We start from the raw sequence: 23056 nt of genomic DNA on the forward strand, positions 1-23056 counted from the left end.
AGGTAAGAGCACTCTTTGGAAAGTTCTAGATGTTTGGAATAATGATATAGAGTTATTTAGGTTGTTTAACTTCAGAGTTCTTACCTTCCATTGCCATCTCTTTCTCCTTCAGATGATGGCGATGGTAATGAAGATTACCATGCAGGAAGCTTGATGCAAATTGCAAACAAAACATTTGCATGTTGCCTTTCTATGTTATTGCAACCATTTTGGTGGCTCTTTTAGTGCTTTCACGCTCTTTGATAGGGTTGTAAATGAACCGAGCCAAGTCAAATATATGCTTATTTGTATTTGTTTATTATCTGCTTGTTTATGTTCCTTTGAGCTTGATTCGAGCTTTCTTGTTCGCGTTCAAACTTGGTTTGTTTAAGTTGATGAACGTTTATATTTAGTTTGTGTTTGGTTCATGTTCAATATATTTCATGTTTTTCGAGCTTTAAACAAACAAGCCTTATCACGCTTTATCAAACCAACTAACAAATATGTTTGCGAACATTTTTTTCAATTATTTCGAACTACCAAACGAGTCTGTTCACAAACATTTATAATGAGTATTACCAGACGAGACTGTTCGCGAACATATCTAGCGAAAGTTTTCCAACTATCAAATAAGTCTATTCACAAACACATCTAGTAAGCATTTTCGAGCTATCAAACGAGCTTGTTTACAAACATACAAGTTATAATTCTTCTTATAAGAAAGCTTGTTCATAAATATTTTGAACAAACAAATTTGATGATAATAAAAAATCTTCCTTTAGAGAGAAGGAAAGATGATATAAAAATTAACGAACATATCCTGAAGAAATAATTCACCAAATATAATTATGCAAAAATATTAAATGAAATAACACTTATTAAAGCATTTTCTATGCAAATCAAAATTGAGATATGCGAAATTCTTGAAAAAGCAAAGCATGTAAAATCAAAGATATATCAGCCAGCATTTAAGAAGATCATACTGAAAACTCTCCATCATCAGCACATAAATTCAGATTTTAGATCCAGGAAAATCACTCAGAAAAGGAAAGAAGCCAAATATAATTGATAAGCATCCAACCATTCATTGTTGAAACAATAATACAGCACTGAAAACTCTATTTCCTAAGATTAAATTATGGGCAACAACCCATTTTCTCAAGGGGGAAACCAACAATGTTTAAAATTCCAGAATGAACTCAGTGCAAGAAATTTGAGGCATTGGAACAGATTGCAAACTATGATGAAAGATCTCAGGCTTGTGAAATGGATTCGCGCCAAGCAAACTCCTTCGCGCCATCCTTGTCGACGATCTTGATCAAAAAGTTCGGCGGAGCAACAACCAATCTGGATCTTATTTCTGTGATGCACTTGTCGACGAGATCGATAGCTTCAGCCAGTGACATTCCACTGTGATAATGCCTGTCCATCAATGATAATGCAAAATAGGAGCCATAACCAAAGGCACCCTTGTCGATTTTGTGAAGAGTTGCAATGTAATCAATGTAGTAGAGAGATGGTCCGATGTCCTTATCATAGCCAGCAAGTAGAATGTTAACAAAATAAGGGTTCTGGCAAGACAACAAACAAGGTTTGAAATTGATTAGGATCCTCAATTAACAAAGATACTAAGCTGCTTTCATTAGATGGATCCACAACAACAACATCAAACCTTGAATCCTTTTTCGTCATTGTGTTTTGTTAAAAGTCAAATTCTCATTTAAATCTAATAGAAAAAGATAATTTCAAATATTTTCTAACCAAGTCTTTTTAGGTCTACCTATACCTTTCTTAACATAAGTCAAATGTAGTATCTCAACTTTTCTAACCAGGTCATCGGAAGGCCTCCGTTTAATGTGACCAAACCATCTAAGGCGACTCTCTCTAATTTTATCTTCTACAATTACTTAAAATCCTAAGTGCTTTCATTAGATGGATATTGGAGCATCCTTATGAATGTCAGTATATGCTGAAAATAAAGCAATCAGGTGCTTAAGGCTTCATTCAGGACAACTTTTTTACTGCTTCTTAAAGCTGCTTTTTAGTACAACATTTTTAATTTTTGTACTGAAAAGCTGCTTTAAGAAGCAATAAGAAAGTCATCCCAAACGAAGCCTAAGTTTACTTGAGCTTCTGACCAAGAGCTCTAGAGGTAAACGCAGTAGTCACAAATTCAAATATAGACTGTGACCTTTAACTAAATATTTAGTAGCTCCCTATATATAAATTTTGATCTATAATAGACATACGCCTTCTTTTATTTGTAATGACCTTATGCTTATTTACATGCAACCCGTTTTATGCTCCACTTTCAACAAAGAAAATATTTAAGATATCTATTCTAATGCTTGCAGAGATGCTCTATGAGTGGTTCTACTTGTTTATAATCATTTACTTAGCTATTGAAATGAGATGAACAAGATTTATGAAGCTTAACAGTTAAATGAATGAAATTGGGCATTGATCCACTTGTTTGTTGTAATCATAAATTTAATTATTTTAGTAAGACAAGAGCTCCACAAAATGCTCATTTTATTTTAAGAGATTATTTCATGAACTTCTTGTTCTTGTATCAAATATGTTCTCACCATTTTATACACCAGATTGAGATATATTAGTAGATGCACAAGTAGATTGGAATCCAGAGTTGAAATACTTGATACAACTTTGAACAAATAACAGTTCCTGTTTTTTCTATTAATGCACAAAAGATCAATCAAAAAAATATAAAATGGATAGTATAACTTTTTGTACTATGAATGAAATAATGTTCAGTACTAAAGATGTCTTAAATCATTTTCATGCTATAATTGAGGTTAAGCCTGCTTTCAGCTGAAATATTATAAAAATGCCAAAGAACAAGATTACAAAAGATTTTAAATTTTGGGTCATGCTAAATCTCAAACTCAATTTTGATGAAGAAAGAAATAAATGATCTTGAGCATAGTATTACACAACTCAGCTAAATTTATAGCGCCTACACTCTCAGCAATGAAATAATATTTGATTATTTTATGTTAATTTATGAAGCATACATCTTTCAATGAGGCAAATAACACTTGGTAACTTTTTTTGAAGCGAAGACAAAGGCTTTGCATGCTTTTCTGAATTATTCTTTTACTTGTATAGAAGTGCAGGCTTCTGAAAAACTATCTATTTTTTTGACAAAGTTTGCACATTTTAATGTTGTCCATGCGCAATGTGGGAACAAAGCACTAGTGCTTTTTGCATTGAAGTGAAAAAACAATGTCCACACTTTATTCAATGATTTGCAAACTCCAAAGCTATTATATCGGTGCATCTAGTGAAAAACAATTTATTGCAATATTGAACATTAAGACATTTACAATCTGTGAGGCAAGATGTAGGTTTAAGGCGTTTTGATTCGCAACCCTCAAAATCAAAACTTTAAATTTATAAAATATATGAAAAAATGTCATTCTCACGTACAAATAAAATATCAAAGTAAGATCATAACAAGAAGTCTCTCCCACTACCAAATCAACATTAACAAGTAGTCTACACCATTACGATTATAATTTATAAATTCATAAGTCTTTAATTCTCATCATTTAATACGCATTTATTAGAATCATCATTATTGAAATCATCATTATTGAGAATAGTTTTCTCTCCTTCCTCATTATCAGCAGCTTTAGAATCCAACTAATCTTCCTCCTCATTTTCAATCTTAAAAATCTTGCTCTTTCTTAATCAATAAAAATCAATAAGAACATTAACTAATTTTTAAAATAATGAATATGATGATGATTACAATTTCAATTACATATTTTTTATAATAACCTTTTATGCTACATTCATTTTGACCTATTAATTTTGCCCATTCATCCATCAAAGAAGTCAATATTGTGATGTTCCTCATGCAATTGTGATGGATAACTTCATTGTCATCCTCCACAAATCATTCATCATCTAATAACACATCATTACAAAATAATGGATCTTCATCGTCTTCTAAAAAATGTCCTCTTCAAATGTTTATCTTCTAATCTCTCATTGCACATAATTTAACAAACACTTTTATTTGTTTCCACTGTGCATTACATATGATCTCGGATAAACAAATCACATTCATTCATTAAAAAATTAACATGCCTCTTTTTAAGATTCATGCATTTTAAAAGAATCTATTAGAGTAAAATATCATTGCAGATATCATGAATATAATATAATAATTAAACTATATATATATATATATATATACTACTCAATATTGTATAATCTTCTATCTGAAGCAAGTCATCCACATCCATACATAACTACACCTAGCCACCTAGGAACTCCCAAAGCTCCGACCCTCATCTCCCCATGATCACATGTGCACAACCTATGATCACACAATCTTGCTCACATCTAAACTTTGCAAGCTCTCCCTGTCACCGCTCGCACCCTTTCTCTCTCTCTCTCTCACTCTATCTCACAATCGAGACCAATCACCAACAATATCACGTCTCTCTCTCTCTCCATCTTGTGACTCCCCAACTCACATCTCACTAGACAGTCTCTTAGCCTCTCTTTCTCCAACACACCTAAGCCCTATACATCAACATGTAAACCGCATTCATATATCTTGCAATTCTCCTACAAATTCCTACATCAACATATCTCACCACTTGTCTCTCATTCCAAGTAACTCGCTTAACATTCCCTAACAATCCTCTCCCAACACATCTTCTTATTGACCCACATCCATATCTCTCAAGGTCTACTAATGCTCACACATCACAACCATGCAACATCCTCTGCTCTTGCTCTTACACATTCTCTTGTTCTCTCACCTTCCTCTCACATCGACGCCTCCCTCATCCTCTCTTCTTCTCCAGCAAAATCTCTAATGTCAATTTTCTTTACTCTTCCAAGTCCCACCCAAAAAATTCCCAACACTCACCCTTTCGATCTATAATATTTTGTTGCAATAGCCAGACACTAAAACCTCTATTTCGGTACTACAACTCTAGGTTCGTTACTTACAAGCCCATGTCAACAATAGGTATATTCTCCTTCAAACTTCGCTTCTCTCTCAAACCTGCACAATGTAAATCTAGCCTCCCCACGCTATGTTAAGTTTAAGATGATCCTCACAGCCTTTTCTATAACATAAATCATGTATCACTCCACTATGGCATCTAGCGGGGTGAGCCTTGCAGCATTCTTGACACGATAAAATAAACAAAATTCATGTTACTGATTTGCAAACTCAACTCTCCAGTCTCCATCCATTTTGGCATTTCAAAACTAACAAGCATAATGCATTAATGTCAATAGGTTAAACATCTATGGCATAAATCATCTCTCACCCACCAATGCATCCATAAGGATGAGTCTCATATCTTATCCTACAATATAAATCAATGTTTCAATCCAGAATGATATATGTCAAGTAAACTTCATGGCCTTTTTAACATGAGAAAAATTAATAAAATTGATAGGGAGATGCTATCTTTTCCAAACATTAAACAATATAGCCACATACTCACCTAACCTTTGGACTAATTAAAGAGAAAAACAAATACAATTGGAATTTATTAAGCCCATGAATTATTTAGCGCACTTTATGTTTCTAATTTCAAGACTATGGGATGGCTCTACCAATTCAATAAATAGTTAATCATGCGCAAAATAAAGCAACTTCGAATAGCCTCATACACATAACCTTCATGCATGATAACTTGAAATAAAGGCCCAACATATTTTATGCTTGTACACATCGACTTAAATTAGCCGGCTTAAAAAATGTATATGAAATAATTGTGTTTCTTCATATTATAAAAGTTGTTCAAGCTACACTAAAAAAGGAAGAAGAAGAAACACGCTTTTGATTTCATATCAAGGATGAACTACAACAATTCAATCCGATTTCCATTATAATTGTAAGACCCACTTGTAGGTTGATTCCTATGTCACACATGTAGGCATGTGAATCCCCAACCTTATAGATCACTCATATAGAATAGTAATATAGTATATCATATGCAAATTAAGAATCTAAATGAGAAACATCAGACTTTACAAATAAATAAGATTGTAAAACCCATCATTGTGTTTTCCTCTTCCTAAATGATATAGGTCTCGCTTACGGCCTTCTTTCTAATGGATGTAAGATACTAAGATCTATCCTGATCAATTCAAGTTAGATTAAAGCTAGTAAATACAAAAGGACACATAAGCCAAGGACCCAATTTGATCTGTCCCTCTTAGTTGATTCAAAAATCCTATTGATTCACTGTCTCAAAATGCAGCAAAAATACATGCTACATCAAAAACCAAAATCAACCAACTAAACTAATAGGGTCGCCGTACCTACAAGGCGAGGTTTTTAAGACCCACCTTATGTTGGAACTTCTCCTGTGTTTAATGCGATCGATCTTACTACATATGACAGAGAACCAACTAATTCAGTAGACATAGAGACCTTGCCCATTATTATTCCAGTTCAGACCAAAGATGATCGCATTGATGTTGTTTCGGACATCCGAACTACCCAGACAAGGCGTGGAGTGCACCAACGATTCCTGGTTAAATGGAGTGGACATCCCTTGACTAACTGCTCTTAGATTGAAGCAGAGGAGTTATAGATTCGTCGTCCTGATATCTATCAGCGTGTTATTGAGGCATTCTCATCAGAAGATGAGATTCTTCCACCAATGGGAGAATTAATGCAATCAAGGATTATCATTTTATATTTTGTATTTTATTTCTTAATGTTTTGGATGTTACATAATTTTGGACTATATATATATATATATATATATATAATGTGCCCTATGATGAAAATCAACCCACGATCATGCTTAGGTGTCGTGCTCTTCGGTAATTTCTCTCCATTCACTTTCCACTTATCTTGAATTTGTTTCCTTGCTCCTTGGTAGCATCATGGGTATTTAATCTTGGGATTTTTTTTTTTTTCTTATTGGACTTGGCCCATTTCTGTCCATGTTAGTTGGCTGTTTGCTGTTCTACATCCAGTTTCATATTCTCTATTGATGGTTTTCCATGCATATTTCCCATTTCTGGCCTTTTACCCTCCTGTTCCCCTTGAAGCTTTGGATTCTCTGTTGTTGGTTTTCCATGAAGATTTTCTGTTCCTGGTAGTTCATTTCACCTCCTTGCTAATTTCTAGACTAGTGTTTATCTTCTCCAAAAGTGGTTGTCTTGATTCGACTTATATTGGCTATTTGAGTGGCACATTTATGTGAGCAATTGGACATTCTTCTCCTATAAATTATGGCTAGTTTACTGTTGAAGAGGGTGGTTGTTGTGGCTAATTACAAATTAAAACCTGAGAGTTTTCTTCCTAGCTTCAAAGCTATTTTCTTCCTACATCTATTTCTTTTTCTCGGTCTTCTATCTATTTATTCTCTCCACAGTTTTCCTTCCACTTGTATCTTTATTCTCCAAATATTGTGAGTAAAAGGTGTTGAGACAGTTTGTTGGTATTTGTCGGAGTGCCGACTTGAGAAGGATCAAAATTTCTGTGGCGAACTACTAGTTTGATTTTTCCTTTGAGCGCTATTCTCTAATTTTCGGATTTGCACGTGAGGTAACCTTTTCAAATTGTTTTTGAGGGAAGTTTATTTTATATTTTAGTTTGTTTCTTGCAAGGTTTCCTAATCATTTATATATATTTACTATTAAGTTTCATTTAGTTGGTGTTGATTCATGTTTTATTGAAAGGAAGAGTCATGCTGCATTCCTAGTGTTCTCCTACTTGTTTTAGAACCTAGTTAGCATCAAACTTCTTAACCGCCAAACAGATCAAAATTTCTCAAAAAAAGAAACTTTATAGCTAATGGTTTATTTGTCCCTGCACTCCAGGGCACGGGTTTAGCCCTGCCACTACAATTTTATTGCAGAAGAGGATGGTAAATCACCCATCTGCACACGTTGCTTGCAGCAGCCTCAAACAGACCTCAGCTCAAAACCAAACTCAACCATTATAACGAATGACAGAAGCTACATAGTGATGCCTATCCATTATAATATAATTTATACCTTGAGTTGCATACTTCTGTCATGTTCCATAAAGAAAAACATTAAATAACACATATATCATCTGGTCCAATAACATTAAGAAAATAAACAATTAAAACTTCAACCATACGTAACAAAGCAGAACGGCAGTAAAATATTTTCAAGTGTGGGCCTACAAAGTAACAAACAGGCTTTTTTTTTGCTAGTTAGGAAAGGAAGACTATTTTGCAAAGCTCATGAAATAACTCCTGGAGGAAGTGGAGTACACAACAAAGAGTTATTTATGTTCATCTTAGAACTACAAAAACATAATCAAAATAAAAAATTTCCTTGGGATAAAATGGAGTAACATAAAACGTGATCATTTTTAATATTCCATAAATTGTTGTCAATAGAGGTGAATTCAAACTTCAAGTTGAAGCAATCTTTTGGAATAAAATGGCTAGTTGCACTTAAAAAACAACCTCATCTACAAGGACTACTTTAGCTGTGAAATAAATCTAAAGAGACTTTTGTAGTGTCAACAACAACAACTAGCCTTTATCCCACTACGTAGGATCAATTACATGAATATTTTTTCTCCATTGTTGTGAGAACCAAAAATTTCAGGTATTTATCTATACATAAACTAATTTATTTTAGTATTTAGATAAATAGATTTATGTTATGAGTAAGTTAGTTGATATAATTATTAGGATAATTTAAATTAAAATATTGATAATCCTGAAAGGATGTATTAGAAGAGCATTTGCGGTTAGAAGGTGGGACCCACTTCCCATTGCTCTTATCAGCATAACCGTGGACGACTCTTCCTCCCGTTATGGTTCGCTGGAGGAAGTGGAGAACGCGTGCAAGAAAGAACAAGGACTAGTTGGCTTGGGCAGCTAGTACAGGAAAAGAATTGAAATCTGTTGCCAAGGAAAGGAGTGCAGCTAGTATAGGAAGATTGCTAGAAGGGAGGGGTTTGGCTAGGGCAGAGTTCCTGCGGTTATAACAGGAAGAAATAAGGAGGATTTCAGCACAATATTGGAGGGAATGGTCCAGTGGCAGCAAGAAAGGATTTCGGCATTATTGATTGGAATGAAAGTCGATGGAAACAGTGCAATGCAGATTTTGTGCAGTAAAGTTCATGTGAAGGAAGTTTAAGAGAGGAAATTTAAAGGAAGAAGAAGGTAAGAAGTATATTATTGATCTTTACCTTTTATGTCACCTAAATTTAGTAGCATTTCAAAAATTATAACCTATTTGTATGGTATGATTATTCATAGATTTATGCAGAAAGAAAATTTTGGGTTAGTGTATCAAAGGAGAGGGTTAAGTGGTGTAGGTGTGGAAGAGATTATTCGTCAGAGAAGTAATGCAAAGTTTTATTTAAGAGGACATGATATCATTGTAGAAATGTATATTCATTCTAATGAAAATTCATAAAGACAATCATTAAAACAAATGGTTTCATATTATGCATATGACAGTCAAATGATTATGTATAAGTAAATTCATCTTCATATGAACAAAGAAAAGTTAATGAATAAATAAGCATAATAATGTTAATCTCTACTTAGTTAATAATGCATTGAAAATTATTGTTATTCTGCATGTCATGCAGAAATTCTTTATATGCAACAAATAAATACAAGTTCTTGAATGTTTATAAAGAATATAAGCATATCATACTGAATATCAAACTAATAAAGATTGGTTAAACTATGATATGAAGTCTACAATATCAGGTGGGCAAAAGGGATACAAGATAAAACCTGCATTGTAAATGGGGCAAAAGAGACCCTTGAGAATATGCTACCTGTATAGCAGGTGGGGCAAAAGGGACCTCTAAAGAAGCAAAAGGGACCCCTATGTAATTCAATGACGATATTATCAAGTTTTACCTGGACTCGATTGAATATATTTATGAAAATTAAGCCAATCTTTTAAAAGTATAAAGTTGATATTCAGTATAGTATACAATGAAAGAAAAAGATTTATACCACAATGCATTGTATTAGATTTTCTTGTTATGATTTAACTGAAGATTTGAATGTTATAATTTTTAATGCAATGTAATTGTTATTTAAATGTGCATAGCTTATTGAGCCTCATAGCTCACATGAACTCTCCTAACCAGATCATCGGAAGGACGTCGTTTTATGTGACCAAACCATCTAAGGCAACAATTTTATCTTCCACTAGAGCTACTCCAACCTTTTCGCATATATGCTCATTTTGTATCTTGTCTCTAAGAGTAAAGCAACTCATCCATTGAGCATCCTCATCTCTACAATACTTGCTTAATATTACGCTTCTCTTTTAATGGCCAACATTTTGCACCATAAAACATTGCAGGTCTCACCATAATCTTATAGAATTTTCCCTTAAGTTTGAGGAGGACTTTTCTATCACACAACAAGTCCGATGCATTCCTCCACTTCAAACATCCAACTTGAATTCTACTAATAGTACCCCCATCTATTTCACCATCACTCTAAACAATGCAACCAAGATATCTAAAACTAGGGCTGTCAAAATCGTGTCACAGGTCGGGTTTAAGTCCAACCCGAAACTGACCCAACGGGTTCGGGCATGAATCCAAATTGGTCTGAGAAACATTAGAATCACATCATAACTTATGCTCAATAACTCTCACCCAAAGTTATAAAATATGACCCATTAACTTAATTCCTCTATAATTCGTACACCATTGTGCATCACTTTTACTCTTAAAAGTATAGATCAACACACTCCTTCTCCACTCATATGGTATATTTTTAGCCTTTAAATTAATATTGAAAAGTTTAGTAAGCAAAAAAATTCCTTTGTCTCTTAAGCATTTCCACACCTCTATTAAAATAGTCAAACAAAGTTTTCACACTTAATCTTTTTTAAAGCCACTTTAACTTTGATTTTACTAATATGCCGATATATATATATATATATATATATATATATATATATATATATTCAGTTTTAGATCTACTAAAATGAAAATATTTAGACTCTAAGGTTAACCTCCATAATTCAAGCTTACCTTCAACTCCCTCTCTAGTCTTATCAACAAGAAGAATATCACCAGGTCAATTCTACTATTTTCTAACCAAGTTTTTTTATGTCTAGCTCTACCTTTTTTAACATAAGCCAAATCAACTACATCTACTCTCCTAACCCGGTCATCGGAAGGCCGTCATTTTATGTGACCAAAACATCAAAGAAAATAATCTTATCTTCCACTGGAGCTACTCCAACATTTTCACATATATGCTCATTTTATATCTTGCCTCTAAGAGTAAAGCAACTCATCCACTAAGCATCCTCATCTCTGCAACACTTGCTTAATATTATTCTTCTCTTTTAATGGCCAACATTTTGCACCATGAAGCATTGCAGGTCTCACCACCATCTTATAGAATTTTCTCTTAAGTTTGAGGGGGACTTTTCTATCACACAATAAGCTCGATGCATTCCTCCACTTCAAACATCCAACTTGAATTCTACTAATAATACCCACATCTATTTATCCATCACTTTCAAGTCTCAACAATGCAACCAAGATATCTAAAACATGTACTCTTATTAATGACTTGATCGCCCAAAGTAACAATCCCCCCACTAGATCTATTACTAATAAAATTACAATCCATATATTTAGTTTTAGATCTACTCAAACGAAAACTTTTAGACTCTAAGGTTGACCTCCATAATTCAAGCTTACCTTCAACTCCCTCTCTAGTCTTATCAACAAGAAAAATATCACCATCAACCTCTTGCAAATGTCTAGTGAGACATACAAAGACTAAAGTAAAAAAGATATGGGCTTAAGGATGATCCTTAATGTAATCAAACTAAAATAGGAAAATACTTGGTCAAACCACCTTGTGTTTGAACACAAGTAACAACTCCTGTATGCATATCCTTAATGGCTTGAATATAAGCATTATTAACCCCTTTCTTTTCTAGAACTCTTTGTAGAATGTGTAGTGTCAAGAGGTGAAAAAAATACATCTGGGAAAAACAACCTCTTCAAAATGAGCAAAAACAAAAACCTAGTAATAAAATTAAAATTATAAATAAGCTAGAACACTTGTAAACAAGTTATTAAGCAAAGCCAAAGCCATAACTCTTTATGATATTCAGATAATAGATTACATAATAAAAATGATAAAAAAGATAGATATGAAGTAGCCAAAGATAAGGAAAGGGCCTGCATAGATTGCATTAAAGGAAAATAAATTTTTTTTTTTAAAGAAGATCTTATTAAATGAAAGAGTCATCAAGGATGGATGAAAATGATATATGAAGAAAATGATTACATAAGACTTCTAAGAAAGAAGCTTTCTTAAAAGAGCAAAAAAAGATAAACTATATTATAAACTAATAAAAAAATAATAGTTAAGTTAACATTAAAAATGAGTATAAATAAAAAGCTTTATATAGAGATGAGATATGTATGAAGGGGATATATGGCTGGGTGAAAACTAGAGGGCAGACTTTGAGTGGTGGTTAAACTGTATATATTATAATATATAAATCCCAGGTCGAAAACATCATGTTTGCACCCAAATGCAGGGTTAAGATTGCATACATCAACCACTCGGAAACAACATTGGTAGGAGGTCCATGTATTAGGTACGTCTATAGTTGAGAGAAAACTTAGTATAATGTAAAGTATTTTGTGTTAGGTTTAAGTTAAAATAAAATTATTATATTTCATAGATCATTTCCTTTACAAATCTATTGCAAAGTAAATGTATTCAAATTAACCTAATTTACTATGCAGGTTTTCTAAATACACCAAACCAAATAGGACCAACAATTAATCCAATGAAGTCAATGGCTCAAGTGTGATTACTTGGGGATTTGGGGACTAAGTACCTCAACCCAAGAAAAAAGAAAAAATAAGGCTTAATATAGCCCTGGGAAGCTTAGTCTCTAATTTCATAGATTGGGAAGAATTCATGATTACAAATTGTTTTAATCCAAAGTTGTAGCATAAGTTTGTATATGTAACATAAAAATCAGAAGATAATAAGCTTCAGCCTACAAAGCTTAAACATACAACATACCAGGAAAGCCAACTAGAGGTCCTTCCCATGTTGCTTCCAACACCACCACAATATGTTGATTCCCAACGCATTTAGTAGAAGATTTAATCAATTTCTAAATAAAGTCTTATGACATAACTCAAATCTGGTTGTTGGCAACAACACCCAAGTGCTTGCTTACGTTTTATGTGGTGGTCGGCTTTCCTAACTTGCCTCCTTAGTCGAAGAGCCAAGCTTGCACAGGAAGCAAGCATACTTGCAACGAAGGATATTTTCTTCTCTTCAATGCCCTCTCCCTTGGCCAAGGGAGAGCTGTATTCCTTTCCTTCGATAGCTCTTTGAATTTCCAAAGGATAGTGATAGTTGGGGCAAATTACATTTTATTCTCTCTGCGAGTGAGAGAGAAAGTCATAGGAAAAATGCTGTTTTCTCTAGTTCTCCATGAAGCATATGGAGTCAATTGGCACTTTAGTTGTATATGTTACATAACTCCAATTGAATTCTACAATGAATTTTGAGCTTATAAATTTCATTTGTACATGTTACAAAATATCATAAGGGAATTAAAATTGGATTGTGTTTTAAGGTAAAAAATGCCGGTCATACAATTGAATGTGCTGCAGTCAACACAAATGTCACCTGCCCAATAAAGCTCAATGGCACCTCCAATGGACCTATATCCTGCTCCTACCATAGCTCATCTCCGAAATTAGTCCGTTAGTTCTCTTTGTTGAAGAGCATAATACTACATAAAGTACAAACAACTTTAAAGTTTTCCAAATAACAGTTTCAAAGTAAATTTACAGAAGAAAATAATCATAAAAATTAGATATATCAGCATTGCATGTTGTAGCATATGCACTCCAACAAAGTCCTGGCAATATGTACACTGTTTTCAACGCTGATAACTCTGATCAAAGTAGCAGCTTCATAGTACCTAATTTATCTGGGCGTTGAACAAACGACTCTGTAGAGGCAGATTCAAAGTACGTGATTTATTCTGGTTTTTAAACAAGAGAAACACAAATAATCTTCCTGTAAATTTCAGTTTATACATTGGGAACCCATAACAATCCCAACCAATTCAAAGTTTAGGACACAGTAACGATGCATTAATTGGAACCAGAATCAATGATATAACCGCAAGTAATCCACTAAGCATCCTATCTCAACAATCAAACCAAATAATTAACCATGAATATCCATGAAAACAAGCATCAAACTCGTTTAGATCTAGTATATCAAACCACTGCACATCCATACTCAATGCATCAACACGATCCTAAACCATGACCCCCGCACAAATAATTACTAAACCCTAAAAAAGCGCTGCGTACTGAAAGATCAAGAGATCAAGGTGAAAAAAAAGACCTTTCTAAGGGCGGTGGCGAGTTCGCCTCTGGTGAAGTTGGCGGCAGCTGCGGTAGTCAACGCGATGCCATTCCTGAACTGGTAGAGATGCACGTTCTTCTGGATGTATTCGGTAAACTGAGCCCTGCGAAAAAGATAAACCAGTGAAGGTGAATAGGCATCGAATAGTCGAAAGAAGAGAGATGGAGGGTTAGAAAGATGCGATACCGATCGCCGGCTTCGCCGGAAACACCAAGGAGCTTATGAGAGTCGAGGATCATGATCTTGTCTTCGTTTGATTTGTGGACGAGGATGCTATGGACGGCCGATGTGTCCGCCACAATCACGGCGAATCCGTCGCCGACAAGCCCGAACACGCACTCCATCGCTACCGCTGAATACCACCGTCAGACGAAATGCAAACTGTGTTTTGTGCAGACGGGTAGGGGTCAAGGAGCCTACTCAGCATGGAACTTTTATTTGGTCCGGATCACAGGACGTAGCTCTATGTTCGGCCGCCAATAGAATCGTGCCACACATTCTCACTATTTATCGTGCGGCCCGACAATCCGGCCCATAACGAACCCAGGATGGCTTGGTATTTCTCGATTTTGCTAGGTATTGCTCGGTATTGCTAGGTATTGATCGATTTTGCTCGACAATAACCAATACCGAGCAAATACCAAGCAATATCAGCAAATACCGAGTAATACCGAGAAATACCAAGTTGTATCGAGAAACTCGGTATTTCTAGAAAAACTCGGTACAATTCGGTATTTCTAGTAAATACCGAGTTTTTCTAGAAAAACTCGTAAGAAAAAACTCGGTACAACTCGGTATTTCTCGGTATTACTCGGTATTTGTCTTCACAGAGCTGTATTTCTCGTTATTATCAAGCAATACCTAGCAATACCGAGAAAATACCGAGTAATACCTCGCAATACGCGAACATAGCATTCCTGGGTTCAGGTCCAGGTCAAGTCGTAATACCTCGCAATACGCGCGGTAAAGAGTAAGAGCGCGTGGCGACATGTTATTGGCGGCCGAACGTAGCTCTACATTCGGTAAGAGGATGTAATAATTGTTCCTCAGCATGAGGGGAAATACATTAACGGGGATGGCACTTAAAAATAGCCCAATTTTATATATTTAACATTAAAATTTTATTATTTATAAAATATAGCATATAAATATATAATTAATCTTCATCACCAGAATGAAACCCTCACCAAACCAAGAGACAAAAAAGTCATGACCTAATCTCATTAGGTTTCTTCATGATGAAAAGGTTGTAACGGGGATCCGGTCCTATGTTGCAGCAGATTCATAAGAAAAAAAATGAAAAGATTGTAACAGGGAATGGTCATAACGGGGGCAAGAAAGTCACATAAGATTTTATGGGAAAGAGTAGCAATGAGTTTTCACCAAGAAGAGCTACAAAGGGATAAGGTTAGAGAAGGGCACTCATTGAATTAGTAGCCTGTGTAGAGAGATTATTCCGTGCGGAGTCCGGATCGAAGAACTGTTCGGACTCTGTGAGTTTGCACAATAAAAGCACAATTACTCTGCACATTGCGTTTTTACTGCACACATTCATAGGATATGAACGCAACTCCGATCCATAATTCGCACCTAATAGTCATCGCTGGTGTGAAGGTGATAGGACTGGCTAGCATGAGTGAATAGTAATGAAGAGATTGAAATTTTGAATTTTAAGGAGTAAATAGTAAATTTCATACAATAAATACTTAAAAGAATAGTAAATTTTAGACAATAAATACTTAAAAGAGTGAATTTTAAGTGTTATGTATATAAGCCCCCCTTGATTAATTAACTAAATATATATTTTTTAGAATTTAACCGCCAACTATAAAAAGATCCATGGCCACTTTATATTTTAGGAAATTTGAGGGTAGTGCCCATTTTCATTAATGTAATGGAATTTTTACATGTATATGAGCAAAAAGCTCAAAATAAAGTAAAAAAGATAAAATTTTATAGATATCAATAGAGCTAAGCAAATAAAAAGAAAAAATAATAATAAGCTTTTTGGACTCATTATTGATTGGCCAAAATAGGATTGTCATGGAATGAAATCAGAAAAGAATTGTGGGTCCTGCACCTATGGGGCTGGTTGCTGGTAGACTGGCCGAGGGACTAGTGGACACCGCCAAGTGTGTCACAAGATGACGTGGTAGCGGGACCCAATTTCAAAAAAAATTATACTAAAAAATTATTTTAAAAAACAATCTCATCACAATCATAAATGGTGCCTTGCATTCGACATTGACAACAACTTCTTGTGACTCTCATTTCTCGTGTTATTTTTCAATATTAGTTCCTTATATAGTTCTATTTTCTTACAAGCACGAAAAAAAAAAACTATAGGCTCCAAGAGATTATTGTTTGTTGTATTATATGAAAAAAATCAAGGTTATGAAAATCAGACCGGACAACGAACTGAAAGAATGAGAGGTTCATGATTCAACCGAAGTCCAACCGAATAACGTAATAAAAAATAAGATTATTAAAATTTAATAAAATTAACATAATAATATGACAATCTAATCTTAAAATTAAATATAAATCCATCATATCATACATACAAATATCCAAACTAAAAATGAGCTGGAAGTTTAAAATCACACTTCATAAATAATATAATTCAAATTTAATATAACAGGCAATTTTAAAGAAAAAAAAGGAAATGTTCCATTGTTAGGGAGCTTCTATATTTTACATAAAAGGAATTCGGTTCAACTGTTCTTAATATGCTGAAACAAACAAAGGTTTAGTTTTATAAAAAAAAATCAATTAAAGATCTAATCAAATTTATCTATCAATCTATTCTAATTATTGTATTTAAATATAATTAATTTATCAAGCTCTCTTCAAATATAAATAACCAATTTAAAAAAAAACACTTATCATTCCTACTTATTATAAGGTTTTAATTTATTATAAATTTAATTTTAAATATTTAAGTGACTAAGGAAGAAAATATCAGCCACCTTTAAAATCTAACAAAAATTGAGAGCTCAATTTCGAAATGAAATTCTTTTGATTGTTTTATTTTGCAATGGAACTGCAATGTTTACTATTGTTTCTGTTTTGGAAAGAAGGAAAAAAAGACCTAAGACGTTTCCCTAATATTTGAAACAAATCATTTGCATAGATAACACAACACAATATTTCAATCAAGCAGATCTTTGTACAGGTCATCTGTTTCTCAAAGCATAAAAGAAAATAGCAAAGACATTGCCAGAAACCAAAAACAGACGAACAAATCTGACATTCGTAAAGAAGGAGCTGAAAAGAGAGAATCTGGAAAAGCTGCAGTGTTTAATGCAACATCTATTATTTCTTGTGTCATTATTACATGGAGGTACTTGGGTATTTATAGAGTTTTGTGTGTACATGTGTATAGTTGAGATATATGTTGTCGGTTACAGATGGATGGTTGGGATGCATGAGGCCATGTAATCTGTTAGGCCTCGCCTGTGAGAGGAAATTGTCTGTCCTTTATATGGCCCATCAAGCTGATGGTTCGTTGCGAACCGTCAGTTTGCCGCGGAGATGCTGGAAGCGCGTTGTGGACATGGGTTTGGTGAGGATGTTGGGGATCTGATCCTAAGTGCTGATCGGAAGAACTCGTATGATTTTGGAATGGATCTGGTGTCGAATGAAGTGGTGGTCGATCTCTATGTGTTTCGTCATTGCGTAGAATACGGGATTGTTGGCTAGTGCTATGGTTGAGGTATTGTCACAGTGGAGATCCATCGGATGCAAAGTGGGTACTTTGAAGTCTTGTAGTAATTGGCATAGCCATATGATGTTTGTGATGGCCGTTGTCAAAGCTCTGTATTATGTCTCTGTGGATGATCTTGCTACAGAATGATGTTTCTTAATGCTCCATGATATCACAGTGTTGCCGAGAAATGAGTAGTATCTTGAGGTGGATTTTCGTGTGTCTGTGTCGCTTGCTCAATCTGCATCTAAGTATGAGTGGAGTTGAAGTGGTCCACAGGAGATCGGAATGCCATAGTTGAGTGTGCCTTTGATGTACCTGAGTAATCGTTTGAGGAGGTATGCATGATATGGTTATGAGTTATGCATGTGTTGACATAGTAGGTTGACATGGTAGGCTATGTTCAGTCTGGTGATGGTGAGGTATTCTAGAGATCCTGTGAGTTGTCTGTAAGTTTGGGGGTTGTTGAGGAGAGGGTCGGGTAGTATATTTGGTGGGGGTTTTGTACAAGAGGGGTTGGATAGAGGTTTGCATAGGTGGAGGCTTGCTGTGGTGAGAATGGATGTGGCGTAGTGAGTTTGAGATAGAAAGAGGGGTTGGTCATGAAAGGTGATGTTGATGCCAAGAAAGTTGTTGGATGTGCCTAAATGTTTCATGGCAAATGTTTGATGTAGTTGCAAGATGATGTTAGAGATCAGAGTATTGTTATTACCTGTGAGTAAGATGTCGTCAACATATGTGAGTAGATAAATCTGGGAATCTTCTTGAGAGAGTATGAGTAGTGATGGGTCTGCTTTGCTCGAGTGGAAGCCTATTTGTTATAGAAATGCTTAAAAAGTTGTAAACCATTGTCTTGGGGCCTGTTTGAGTCCATATATCGCCTTGTGAAGAAGGCAAACGTGGTTCGGGTGTTGAGTGTCCTCATATCCTTGGGGTTGTTTCATGTAAATGGTGTATGTCAGTTTGTCGTGTAGAAAGGCTTTAGCCACATCTAGATGGTGGACTTCCCATTGTCTGTTAAAGGCAATTGTGAGTAACATCAAGATGATTGGGAATTTGGCTACTGGGATAAATGTTTTCAGGTAGTTAATTCAATATTCCTGCATGTGCCCCTGAGCTACCAGTCGTGTTTTGTATCTGGCTATGGATCCATTGGAATGGAGTTTGGTTTGGATATCCACTTGCAACCAAGTATGGGTATATTTGCTGGGGGTGGGACCAAAGTCCAATTTGCCTACTGCTGTAGTGCAAGAAATTCGATTTCCATTGCTTGCCTCCAGTGGTGATATTTGGATGCCTCAGTATATGTGGTGGGGTCTGGAGGTGGAGAGATGTGGTTTTGGGAATGCTGGTGAAGTAGGTTAAGGATTATTTTTTGGTTTGAGGGAGCCTGTTTTTAATCTTGTAACCATAGGGTGAGTGGATATGGATGTGGGTAATATGGTTTGTATGGGATTGGGGAGAGTTGTAGTTGCTGGGTGGTGAGTGGGTGAAGATGATGTTGAGGGGTGGGTTTCTGATGAAGGATTTGTGGGAGTGGTGGTTTGTGAGGCGAGGGGTGTAATGTGAGGGGAGGAAAGAATGTGTGTTGAGGGTATGGTATTGGTTTGGGTTGTGGGTGTGAGAAGCAGCAGGTTGGATGGAGGGGTTGTATTGGGTGGTGATGTTGTTGTGGTTTGTGTGAATGGGAATGTGTCTCATGAAATGTTACATGTCTAGAGATGGTTATATGATTATTGGTTGGGTTGAGACATTTGTACCCTTTGTGGGAGCTTGAGTATCCCAAAAAAATACATGAGGTGGCTTGGGGAGCCAATTTGTGTCTATTGTGGGGAAGGATCCATGGGAAGCAAGCACATCTGAAAGTTCATATGATGGAATAATCGGTGGTTTTATTGTATATGATTTGTAATGGGGATTTGTTTTGATTTGTATGGGATGGGAGCCTGTTGATTAAATAAGATGCAGTCATGACTGCATTGGGCCAATATGAGTAAGATACAGAGGTTGTATTTAACAAGGTTCTTGCTGCTTCGATAATGTGTCGGTGTTTATGTTCAGCAATGTCATTCTGTACAGGGGTGTAAGGGCATGAAATTTGATGGATAATGCCATGTTTTTGTAGGTATGTTTGTAGGGTTCTGCTAACGTACTTTGTGCCTTCATCCAACCTGAATTGTTTGATGTGGTGGGGGAATTTGTTTTTCTATCATAGTTTAGAATGTAACAAAAATGGAGGGTACTTCTGATTTACATTTCATTGGAAAAATCCATGTAAAACGAAAAAAATTGTGTATGAAAGTAACATAGTAGCGAAAACCTTGATGTGAAGTGGTTGGGGAGGGACCCCATACATATGAATGAATAAGTTCTAATGACATTTTTAATCGGGAAATAGAACTAGAAAATTGGAGTGTGGCCTTTAGAGACCTTACATGCTGAACATAAAAAAAGATAAGGTAGGTATGTTGAGCTGTTTGTGGGTGTTGGAGATGATTGTCATGGTGCGGGTGTGAGGATGTCCAAGTCTGTTGTATCAAATGGCTGTAGCTTGATGACTTGTGATGGCTGAGAAGGCTGATTGTTGAGTGATGCGTGGAGGAGTTGGGGTCGGATAGAGCCCATTACGGCTTGGGCTCTTGAGTAAGGTTTTGTTTGTCGTGAGATCCTTGACAATAAAATCAGAAGCATCAAATGAAATGGTAGTGTTATTGTATTTGGTTAGATGATAAATAGAAAGAAGGTTATGAGATAATGTTGGGATATGAAGTTGGGGTAATTGAAGCTTACGAGAGATTGTTGGTAGAAGTCCAGCTCCGGTATGAGTTATGGGGAGTGTGATGTCATCTCCAATTAAGATATTGTATGAGACTATTAATGTCATTGGTGAGGTGAGAGGTTGCTCCATAATCTAAATACCAATCCGGGTTGGGGTTATCATTGGTGGCAGTTAGGGATGTGGTTAATTTTTATGGTGGAGGGGTGTAGGATATTGAATCTGTGCCAACAAGTTGTGGCAGAATGGGCTTTCTTGTTGTAAATTTGACATAGTGTTGTTGGTTGGGTGTTGAGACGGATAGTCTGCTGCATGAAGCGGTCTCTGTCTCTCGTCCTCTGCCTCTGGTTGAGTATAATGCTGTATTCTGGTCTGGAAGGGTGTGGTGTCAAGTTTCTTCAGCTTGGAGGTTGATTTCTTCACTAATCAGAAATGCATACAGGTCATCTAAGTTGAGGGGATGCACCATGGTGTGAATGGAACTTTTGAATAGTTGGAATGCTGGTGGTAGACCATTTAGTGTATAGAGTATAATATCTTCCTTGTCAATAGTAGCTCCTGTTGATGCTATTCTGTCTACCAGGGTCTTGATTTCAGTGAGATATTCAGCCATTGTGTGTTGCTTCATTGATACAATGTGTAGTTCATTTTTGTGTTGAATAACTCTTGACATGTTAGAAGATTGTAGCCATCATTCAACGGTTGTCCAAATGGCTAAAGAGGAGTCTAGGTGAAGAACATATGAGAGGATAGTTAGGGTTCTGGTGTAGCAAAGGGTTGCAGGCTGCAGCTAGGTTTTGATCTATGAGAACCCATTCTGTATATTTAAGATTTGTAATGGTCAAGCCATCTGGTGTTTGCTGGAGGTGGGATGGTGGAGGAATTGTTGGATCACTAAATGCAGCAAATCCGTAGGCTCTAAGTAACTTAGTAACCTGAGATCTCCATATGGAGTAATTATCATTGGATAATTGGGTGGGAACTATGATTTTAATATTTGAAATAACAAATTTCAGGGATGCAGCAATTGTGCAGGTGTCTGCTCGTAGATCTGATGGTGGGTTGCCGATTTGAGATGAGGATGATTAGGCCATTGGAGGTTTTCAGGAATTTACCTGCTACTGAATCTTCCTGCTCTAATACCATAAATGAGTTGAAAAGAGAGGATATGGAAAAGTTGCAGTGTTTAATGCAACATCTATTATTTCTTGTGTCATTATTACATGGAGATACTTGTGTATTTATAGAGTTTTGTGAGTACACGTGTATAGCTATTATATATTTTGTCAGTTACATATGGATGGCTGGGATGCCTGAGGCCATGTGATCTGTTAGGCCTCGTCTGTGAGCGGAAATCGTCTATCGTTTATAATCCATGGATAGAGTCAGTTTACTTAAAACACAAGAAATGGATTTAAATATCAGCCTCATAAACAAGTAACTCAAAAATAAGTTGAATCAAGAGTTTTCCCTTACCCAAATTATTGACAAAATATATTTCCACCAGCTTTGTAACCGAGCTGCAATGAAATTTCAACACAGGAATCTCTTAAAAACTGTATCATGCATCTTTAGTGATTTGCTAAGTGCATTATTAATGAACGTTTGATAATAGTGAGCTGTTCCTCGTCCAAATTTTGAATGGATTTTAGGAGGAAAATTGATTGCAGGGACTGTTTAGGGAATTCCTTTTGAATTGTATGTATTAAATAGTTGATTGTCCTAGAGTTTGATCATCTTGAATTTGGCTGAAATTTGAGATCTCTTAGATTTAGGTTTTCTTTGGGCTCTAGCGGCGTCTAGAGATTTGGGAGAGATCGATCCTCCTCTAGTGAAATACAAGCTTTTCTGTGACTTTTCTCTCAGTTTTCTCGCGATTTCTCACTGTTTTCTTGAGAAAAACTATTGTCCACTGCTGTTAACAGCAGTTTTATGCTTGTTCTACTTCAGTTTTTGCAATGAACTACTTGAAACCAAGTATTTCCTATCAAATTGGTATCAGAGTATCGTTTTTGGGACCGTTGGCGGCTGAAATCCTGAAATTTCAGCGGGAGTTTTGTTTCCGGAAAAAAGATCTTCATGAATCTTGAGAAGAACGATGGCCGGAAAGAAGTTTGACGTCTTGGAAGGAGAAGTCAGCCAATTGAAAGTCGATTTGGAGGAAAGATTCTTCAACCT

General features: G+C 35.6%; 1 protein-coding gene and 1 long non-coding RNA gene across 2 annotated transcripts; both read right to left on the reverse strand.

The window, feature by feature from the left end:
• Positions 1-1013: 1013 nt before the first annotated feature.
• LOC110092423 (proteasome subunit beta type-2-A-like) lies at positions 1014-14810 on the reverse strand. The gene is made up of 3 exons (XM_020816961.2): positions 14583-14810; positions 14376-14499; positions 1014-1550 (listed from the first exon to the last, which is right to left on the reverse strand). The coding sequence occupies exons 1-3, from the start codon at positions 14738-14740 to the stop codon at positions 1233-1235; spliced, it is 600 nt and encodes a 199-aa protein (XP_020672620.1). The 5' UTR covers positions 14741-14810; the 3' UTR covers positions 1014-1232.
• Positions 12859-14369, reverse strand: LOC114579937. Its single transcript, XR_003701179.1, has 2 exons — positions 13611-14369; positions 12859-13506 (listed from the first exon to the last, which is right to left on the reverse strand). It is a non-coding gene; the product is annotated as an uncharacterized LOC114579937 (long non-coding RNA).
• Positions 14811-23056: the final 8246 nt, after the last annotated feature.

The sequence above is a fragment of the Dendrobium catenatum genome, unplaced genomic scaffold, assembly GCF_001605985.2.
Source record: "Dendrobium catenatum unplaced genomic scaffold, ASM160598v2 fragScaff_scaffold_716, whole genome shotgun sequence".
Lineage (NCBI taxonomy): Eukaryota > Viridiplantae > Streptophyta > Magnoliopsida > Asparagales > Orchidaceae > Dendrobium > Dendrobium catenatum.